This window comes from Gavialis gangeticus, unplaced genomic scaffold (assembly GCF_001723915.1).
Source record: "Gavialis gangeticus isolate Ggan-Ray unplaced genomic scaffold, GavGan_comp1, whole genome shotgun sequence".
Lineage (NCBI taxonomy): Eukaryota > Metazoa > Chordata > Crocodylia > Gavialidae > Gavialis > Gavialis gangeticus.
The window spans coordinates 823,220-832,528 of record NW_017728965.1 but is presented as its reverse complement, the minus strand read 5'-3'; the positions used below and the strand labels follow the sequence as shown (position 1 = coordinate 832,528).

General features: G+C 37.6%; 1 protein-coding gene across 1 annotated transcript in view; it reads right to left on the bottom strand.

Annotated features, from left to right (window-relative positions):
* The window catches only part of EBF2 (early B-cell factor 2), a 253,165-nt gene that overhangs the window by 56,272 nt on the left and 187,584 nt on the right, over nucleotides 1-9,309 (bottom strand). The window contains exon 7 of the mRNA XM_019504028.1: nucleotides 4,849-4,930. Within this exon, the coding sequence (XP_019359573.1) occupies nucleotides 4,849-4,930 (82 nt within the window). The remainder of the gene's footprint in view (nucleotides 1-4,848; nucleotides 4,931-9,309) is intronic.

Below are 9,309 nucleotides of genomic sequence, written 5' to 3'. Positions count from 1 at the left end.
GCAGCTCTGAGAGACAGCAGACTCTCCAGCAGACTTAATTAATCAATTAATGAAGTCTGCTCCAATGCACTGGAATTATAACACATCAGAGCAGCCTTTCTGCACGTGTATAGGTGCCCATAGTGCCTCATCTCAATTCAACAGAATTACTTCCCCCCATTATGTACTGGTTATTACCATTACGCATTATTGGACTTCAGTCAAGTTCCCTGGAAGAAATTCTCATTAAATTGAGTGGAGTGTATTAGGTTTTTCTACACTGCTCCTAGGGAAACTGCCCTCTGAGAATTCAGTGAGGATGAATATGAAGGTACCTATGAAGATACCACTAGTACTTTTCCAGTTCAGCTGAAGTCAAAGTCAGTATTAAGGCTAATTGAACAGTCGACCAAATTTTAAAAACAAACAGACAAACAAAAACAGGCCAGATCATCAGCTGGTGTAAGACAGCATTGTGCCATTTGGGATCTCACCCCTGATTCATAAAATACAACAATACAACAGATGACTCCTTTACAAGCTACAGTTGTACTGGGGATGAGATAAAGTTGACATGCTAGCAACTACTGTCTGCACAACATTTTAGTTCAAGTGTAACATTCTATCGTTTTACCTCCAGTGGTTTCTTTCAATCCCTCTGGTGGCAGCCAGGATTTTGAGTGACATGAACACACAATCTGAGCATTCATGGCAATTGGCTGCCTCCTTCAAAAGTTCTGGTTTTTATAAATGCTGCCTTCCACTTACATAGCCTCAACCAAGTACTTCCATACACTTTGAAAACATTACTTAAACCTCACAAACACCCCTTAAGGTACAGATGTGCCAATGTATAGGTGGAGAGAAGGGCTGACTAGATGTTCTGACATGCTCACGGTCACAGATTGAGTCAGAGGTAGAATCAGCAATAGAAGGCAGGTTTTTGTTCCCAACTAATCCAGAAGGTTGCTTGCAAGTAAGAGGTGTGCTAGCCACAATAAAAGTACATTTATGCTAAATGTAATTTAACATTACAAGATCATCATGCCTTGAAATATGCGCCTTATTTCGACAGTAGAAAAGTGGCTTTAGTGTTGGTCAAAAAGGACATAAGCTAAGTGATTTTCATTATGTCTTTGAAGCTCCTGCCCAGTAGCAAAGCACATTTCAAACACTTGATGAGATCACAAAGCAGCTGGTGGTGTTCCCAAAACTCAAGGACTGGAGTAAAAACTTGCAGGCATCTGGAACTGTGTTAAATTTACAATTCATCTTTTTGTTTTTTAAATGTCTGCTATAAATGATATTTAACATTGAGATGTTTTAAAATATGTCATAGCTGTTCTATGCCATAGCTTAGGTCTGGAGCATTCCTAAAAATGAGACCCTGGATCTCAACATCCTTGACTCTTTTTATGATCCAATTCATGCCCAAACAATTCACATCCATCTCTAAGCAAAACCATTTACCTGACACTCTCCCAGTCATCACAAAAACAGGGTCCTGTGCTTAAATAACTCAAAAAATACTGTACAGTATGAGTTCAGCCTATAGCATCTGGAACTGTATGTCAAACAGCAAAGTCAATGGTAGGATTCATGCTTTTAGCACAGTAAATTCTGAAGTGTCTTTGGATGGAAACCTGTCAATTTCAAGAGCTCTACTAGACTTCAACCTCATCTCAGACTGCGAGCAGTTGAAAGGGTTGTGTTTGTTTTTAGACCATCTAGTATGATAGGTCTCCAATCCCTTTTTAAGTTCCTTTAAGTGCTGTTACAGTAGAAATAAATATGATCCTGCAAAATACATCTGCACACTCAGACTTAAAGTCAGGTGTATGAAATGAGTTTACTTAGGTAAGTAAAGTTTAACAAGTACATAGGATTCTGAAAGACTACAGTTTTATTAACAGCAGTACTAAGACTTTATTCAGGAAAACCACCAAGTTTTTTTTGTGTGTGGCACAAGAATGAAAACTAATGAATTACATCATGAATCAATAAACTATCCCTCCTTCCTCCTACATGTCAGACTCTGCTTTACAAAATCAAGATGGTCTTGCAGTTATAGAATTGACAGCTGTCCTTTCTAACCTAATCACAAAACTTGGCACATTAATTACCTTTGTTGATGTAAAGCTTAACAAGTGGACTAAAAATGAACATGTGTTTGGACTGTGAGAGCACTACCAGTATTTTAGGATGATGTGCATATTTTAACTTCTGACACTCGGAGGGTGTGCCTGCAGCTTCTGTCTGACAGTAAGGCAGATGAACAGGTGTTTGCACAAATTGAGAGAGAAAAGAATCACGTGGATTTAAAAGATGGGAATTCCCATCCAAGTTTAATATATGTCTTGATCCATTGCACTGTGTTCAAGGAAGGTTTTTTTTAATATATTGCCTACCTTCATTGATTACTTTTGATTAATCTAACCTTCCTAGTCCTCACCTGCAACAGAATTTGACTACACACTAAGGCTGCTGAAAAATTTTGTTACTTTTCCACCTAAATTGCCTACATTTTGGTTTTTATGAAAAATGGTTAATGCAGCTCTAGCTAACCTAAGAGCTCATGAATATAAGCCCAGTTTGGACATATTTAGGCTCAGGTTCCTCTTCCACTTAAATAAATCCAAGTTTTGCTATTTTTTTCCAAATGGGATCAGCTTTATTATTATGAATCACAATCATCCTAGCATAATACTTTTAACACAGAACTAGAACAAACCTGGTGGGTTAGACCAAGTCTCTTGATGAACTTTTGGGTTTGAAGTCAGACTTGAAGGGCGTGAACCCACATGGGTGGAAATTACAGGAATTTATATGAGCCTTGCAAAACAAACCAAAGCGTTTCACTTGGCCCTGGCTTCTCAGGCTTGGCGTGCAGTGAGGTAGAGAGCCCAGATGAGGAAGAGCATATCCTAGCTCTTCTCCAATAAGCTGCTGATTTTGGTCAAAAGATCAAAAACCACTGAAAGGCTGCACTTCCTTGCACGTGAGAGGGGCATGCCAGGTGGATACGTTAAAGATAATCACTCAGTAACCATGTAATTCTGTAAGACTGATTTCATTCGACTTGTTCCATGTTCAACTGGAAATATAAATTCAGTCAAGTTGAATAACATCAGCATCTTAGAAACAAGAGGGTAGAACGTGAAATAAAAGCCAACACTATGGGCAGAACTCAGCCAGAAAATTTGGATTCCAATCCAAACTTCTCTGCAGTTCAGAACTTGGTCCAAATTCAGTAAGTTTTACTCACTGCAAAGCCTTATGGCAAAAGTTTGAAATCAGCGCTGCATCTCTCTAAAAGTTTAGATGTGTTTGGAGCCAGTGTTTGGCTTCAGGCCATTCTGTAACCAATATTGTTGTTTGTATTTTGGCCCCAGCATTTTTGACAGAACACATTGGTTTTATCATTAAAGCTATATTCTGTCCAGAAGGTTTTGATGGCAACATTTTGACCAGTTCTCAGAATTCTCACAAAGTATGACTCTGGAGCGTGAAGAGGTGCAGTAATTTATCCAAGCAGCTACAAAAAAAAATTCTTATTACAGAGTCAGGAGAACAACCCAGATCTCATAATTTCAAGTCCTCTATGACAGTCATGAAAGCCATGCCTCCCTTTACAAACTGACTGTCTGCACTCATTGTCTGTATCAATGATGAGAATGATAGAACAGTTGATGAAAGAGGCAAGCGGAGCAGCTCTAATAGTAATATTAATTATGAATATTACACCCCACTTAAACACACTCTTTTTTTAATTTGGAGATTTCCTAGGCCCTAATTTAGGAAAGTACACATATACATTCTTAAGTGTTTTCCTGAATCAGGGCCAAGGAGCTTTTACAGAGGTGAGTGAACTTTATTATCCTCATTTAGAGGCAAAGAGAAGTGAAATGACCCGTCCAAGGTTGCTCATGGAGCTAGTGAAGAAGTCAAGAACCAAATGCAGTTCCTCTCACTGGAAATCTAGTCACTTGTCTACTTGACCAAGTGACGAACCAGTTTTGAGGTCAGTTTTCCACACCAGCCTCTAAAAATGCCACCTTTCTTATCACCAAACTACCCATATGTGCATCCAGGGAACATTTCGGGGGGAAAAGTTGTTTTAATTTTTGATAGGAGTGAATAACAAGTGAGATATTTATGAAATAAAGCTATTTGCTCAAAAGATTAGCATAGGGGCAAGGAGAAACGGTGCCTTTCTCCTTGCTGGTGTTTCCAACCTGACACACTTCACCTCCCTCTGTGTTTTTATTAGCTGGTGTTTTCAATACATCAGCAACAACTATGATGAAACCAGTGGCAGATTTCACTGCAAAGCAGCTGGGTCATTGTCCCATGGGTCTTGTTGCTTTGCCACACGAGATCTTAAAGTGACCATGACTGTTTTGGCTGCCGTTTTTCAAGAGGCTGAAAGGGAGGTTATGAAAGAGTTAAAAAGTCAGGGAGCTAGAAAGGAGGGGAGGGGGAATGGTGTTGCTTGTGTACCATGTACATAGCTACTTTGAAAAATTCTGAGGCATCTAAGTATCACAAACATGATCCCTGCTGTGGGCAGCTGTATGCGCGAGTGCTTTGCCCGAGGGTGTCAAATCAAATATCCAGTGCTGGTTGGTACAGTATATCACTCCCCCTTCGGGATTCAGAGTGGGGAAAGCAGGGAAGGGGGGGAAAGAGGCTTAAACACAGCAGATAGAGAAAAGCTTTAACAGTATTGTTTATCATTTATGTATTGTTTATCAGGCTTATCAATTACTGTCATTACATTTATTACTAACAATGTAGGTGAATACACACACATATATATTTTAAAAAAGGAAAAAAAGACAACTTAGTGCTGAGTCTTGTAACACTTACCTGGAACCGTCTCATATCTCTGGGGTTCCCTGCTGTTTTCAGACAATTCTGATTGCACTTGAGGAAAAATTTTAAGAAGAATCTGCAATGATAAGGGACTGTGTCACTTTTATTAACAATAAATTAACTTCTATCATTATCAACCAGTTTCATGTTGATACAGTTGTGTATCAGAGCAGAGCAATTTACATGATGGTAGATCAACAGACAGGCTTCATTTAACAGGAACCTGACAACTTAAAAAACATTTTGAACTTTTTTTTTCCCCCCTGTAAGTAGCATCTAATGCAATTGTAATTGAAAAGGGATATTAAAACCCTTCTGAGTGCAAGCACTACTCCAGTGCCTTTAAAAGAGATATACCGGTTTACTCCAGCTGAGACTCTCAATCTGTTTTTCCTGACTTTCCTTACCTTGTATGTCTGACTTCACTTTAGTTAATTCCACTTTTTTTTCCCTTTGTCATATAGTCAGCTTCTTTTGCTGACTGTGTAGGTCAGTGATTCTCCACCAGGGTGCTGCCACACCCTGGGGTGCCTTGAGATATTTTCATGGGTGCCATAGGGTGCCACACATTGTTAACATTTAGATGTGCAAACATGATTCACAAGATAAATGCAGAGTTTTTAAACAGGAATCCATAACGTTAAAAACATTCTAACCTGTTGTGGTCCTTGAGTCTTTCCAACAGAAAAGCTGCTTTATTTTTTTTTGTAGTAAAAAAGTGAGCGAAAACTAAGAGCTAGCATTTTCCAAGGGGTTTTTTGAATCTAAGGAGAGGTATCTTGAGCCTAACAAGTGTTGCCTTCTGTCTAAAAAAGTTGAGAATCACTGTTGTAGTTCTTTTGTGCAACTATGTTGGAAGGATAATGCTGTTATAAGAACTACACAAAGTGACATGGAGAGGCGTACAACCCCAAATTACTTTGGATACTTAAAAAAAAAAGCTGGCTGCATTATATGTCGAAAGTACCTTCTAGGTATTCACTTTTTAGTGAAGTACAGAGAACTGCTGACAGTCCAAATTGTACTCTTAAACCAACTATTAAAAAAGAGGAAAACAGAAGTTAAGGGAATACGGGAGAGCTGATGCAATCTATAAGGGATAAGTTAAAGGCTGTATACATGCTAGTGGTTGTAAAGTGACTGCATAAATTACTTTTATTTGATGAAACACACAAATATTTGCCACTTTATAATTCACTGCTGTTGTAGTTTGTCATGTAGCTAGATTTCATCACAGCAGTCTTCACAGACGTAGTGGACATTACGGACTAAACTGCACATTTTGCACTTTGGAATACTATCACTAGAAAGCTGTTTCTCTACAGGCTCTGAGGTGCACAATTCTTCCATGTGAAGCTACAAATGAGTGGTCTTCTCTGTGCACTAATCGATTCACCTATTAAACTTGTGAATTCCATGTGACTACACAATTGTTAGCAAATATTTGCACCTGTCAGATTTAAAAATTGAAACTTCCGTGCTTTCACAATGTAAACAGGAACAGCAAGAAATTCTTTCATGTATTCAAATATTTTTTTGCAACTCCCTTTTAGTATGTGGATAAAAAACCAAATTTAATAAGGACAAGGCAGTTTATGAAGTTTGTAAGGAAGATATAGGTATAAAATATTTTAAATAGTTAAAGAACTGGTTTAGAATACAACAAAGGATTTATTTATTAATTTCTCTTGCTGAGCGCTTTCCTTCCCCCCCCCCAAAAAAAAAAAAAAAATCAGCTTTTGCAGTAAGTTAAAGTCCCAGGTGAGCTAGGCCTATTTCCCTTTCTGTTACTATGACAACGATTTTTTACCGCAGTCCCAAAGTCCCTTCAGAACTCACACATTCATGCCTTGAATAAGAACTTTAAAGGAGAAAGATGTATATTTTCAAGGGTTTACAAACAACAAAAGTAATAACAATAATAATAATAAAATCAACTTTCTTTCTAACGTGACTTTGTTTGCCCTTCTCATGATCCTGGCTTTTCCTTTCCATCTTCTTCAAAGACACAAAGAAATACCAAAGAATTTGATCTATTTGTATGTAGCTTAAACAAATAGACCAAAAGCATAAAACTACTGCCAACAAACAAAAACAAAAGACCTAGATGAGACAATAAATATGACCACTACCAAAAATATCGTCCTATGGGCTTTTGTTGTATGAAAAGATTCTGTTATTTTTAGTATTTTAGTATGCTTTACCCTTTTTCTTGCATGGTTCACAAACTGTTATTTAGACTCATCATTTAATTTTTGCTAATAATTCCAAAACCTCCTTGCTTCTTTATGTGATACAGGTAAAACACAGTGTCACTACTGCAGTCTCTTTCGCTTTGTATTCAAGTTCAGTGGTGAAAAATGGATCAATGCTCCCTTGTTAGAAGGCAACTTCTATGAACAGAGCCCTAGTCACCTGGTTATACTTAGAACTAAAAATCATACAGAACTTTATGTCTTAGGAGGAATGCTAAGCGAGGAAAGAAAAATGGAAATATATACATATCCACTAATACTCTTGCAAATAAGTCTTTTGCTAGTATTCACAGCTGCTGTTGTTTCAGTGTTTTGGTAAGCAAGATAATATTTACAAACTGGTTTATAGAGGGTTAAAAATGGGTATACTAATGCACTTTAATACTGGTGTGAGAGTTCAATCTAGAAGTACTCTCACATACAAAGTTTTATTTTTGCTGCATATGAACTGCCACAAATGCTCACAGATAATTTGCAAATACATAAAGGAACGCCTATGGAGCTCAGGTCATCTACAGAGAGAAACCAATTCCACGTGACTAACAGAACCAGCTCTCCCACACAGAGACATGGAAATCAGTTGCCAGAAACCACAGATTAATTTGGTAGTGTAGAGTAATGGCAAATAAATCGTCAGAAAGATGACCTGTTCATGGATAATATGAAAACAGAAATGAGGACTAAATTAATCAGAGAATGCATTTCCAACTAAAACACAAAACTCATACACCTACACACATGCGTGTGCGCACTTACACACACAGCTTGTATTTCCTTCTATGTCTAAAGAGAGAGAGATTTCACCCAACCAGAACTTTCTATAACCAAAGAATGAAAATCAGGACAGTATAGAAAGTTTATTAGAAACTTTACATTATTGATTTAATTTACCTTGCAAACTGTTATGATACCACAGTAACATGTACAATGCAAAATCCTAAAATAGGTAGATAAGCATTATGAATTCTTTAAAAGCAACTGTCACTCCACTTTACCAGGTTTAGTGGACTTGAATAGGGTCTTTAACCAAATCCAAAATACCTGAAGCCAGATCATCAGTTGGTATAAATCCACCAAGCACAAGCCGCACGGGGACTGGCTCAGACTTAATGAAATAAGGCTGATTTTCACTAACTGGTGAATCGCATGTAGCCCTAAATATTCAAGGAAAACTATATGCTACTTCTTTTAGGACTGATTTTCACCTCCATGATGCAAAGTATTTCTCATTAGCCACATTGGACAGAAGAGCACTTAGTATCTCACCACTAAATGGGATTTAGGTCAAGGTCTTCAACTCCTAGTGATTTCAGGTGTCCAAGTTGAGAGACCCTTAAAGGAATATCTCCCCCTCTGAAAATCAGGTCCTCTAAGCTATCTTAAATTGAGCATCCAATATAACTCATGCTGCTTCTGAAATTTTTGTCCTTGGCACTTAACAATTTAGCATTATAACAACACTCAACCATTGTTTTCATTGTGGGTCCCTTCTCTCCGAAACCCAGGGACTACTACTCTAAAGTGCCTTAATCTCAGCCTTTGCCCCTTCCTCTCCACTTTTAGATTTATATACACAGAATAATTTTCTTCTTTCCCCGACTTGAACCAGGTTAGTCTTTTTATTATCCTGGATATTACACAATTAATTTTAACTGCAATTGGGCATCCTCATAAGGTATTTGCTCTGACATTATGTATACATGTACATTTTAAATGGTCACATCTGAGAAAGGCATTTATATTTATTGCGGCATTAGAATAAAAATAATTTTTGGTGGAGGGATGGGAAGAAAGCAAGGAGTTGAACTAACTGAAGCTGGTTTAGACATAACAGGGGCATCACAGAAGGGCTTTATTATTTTTTAAATTTGAACCTTTAGGAAAAAAAATTGAACCCAGTTCTCCATTTCTTAGCTGGCCTTTGTTCCTTTTAAGACCAGTGCAAGCTATGGGTTTAACAGATGATTCAAATTCTAGCCAAGTAGTAAGAAGTATAGCCCATTCATCCTGTATATCAACATTCTAGACACTGAGAGAAAACTTAGCTAATTTTGAATGACTACCATTAAAATTTATGACAGCACTATAAAAGACCCAGATATTTTAATTCACAGGCCTAAAAACTAAGTTACACACACACACACACACACATACACACACGTGTGTGTATGTGTGTGTGTGTGTATATATATATTTGTGT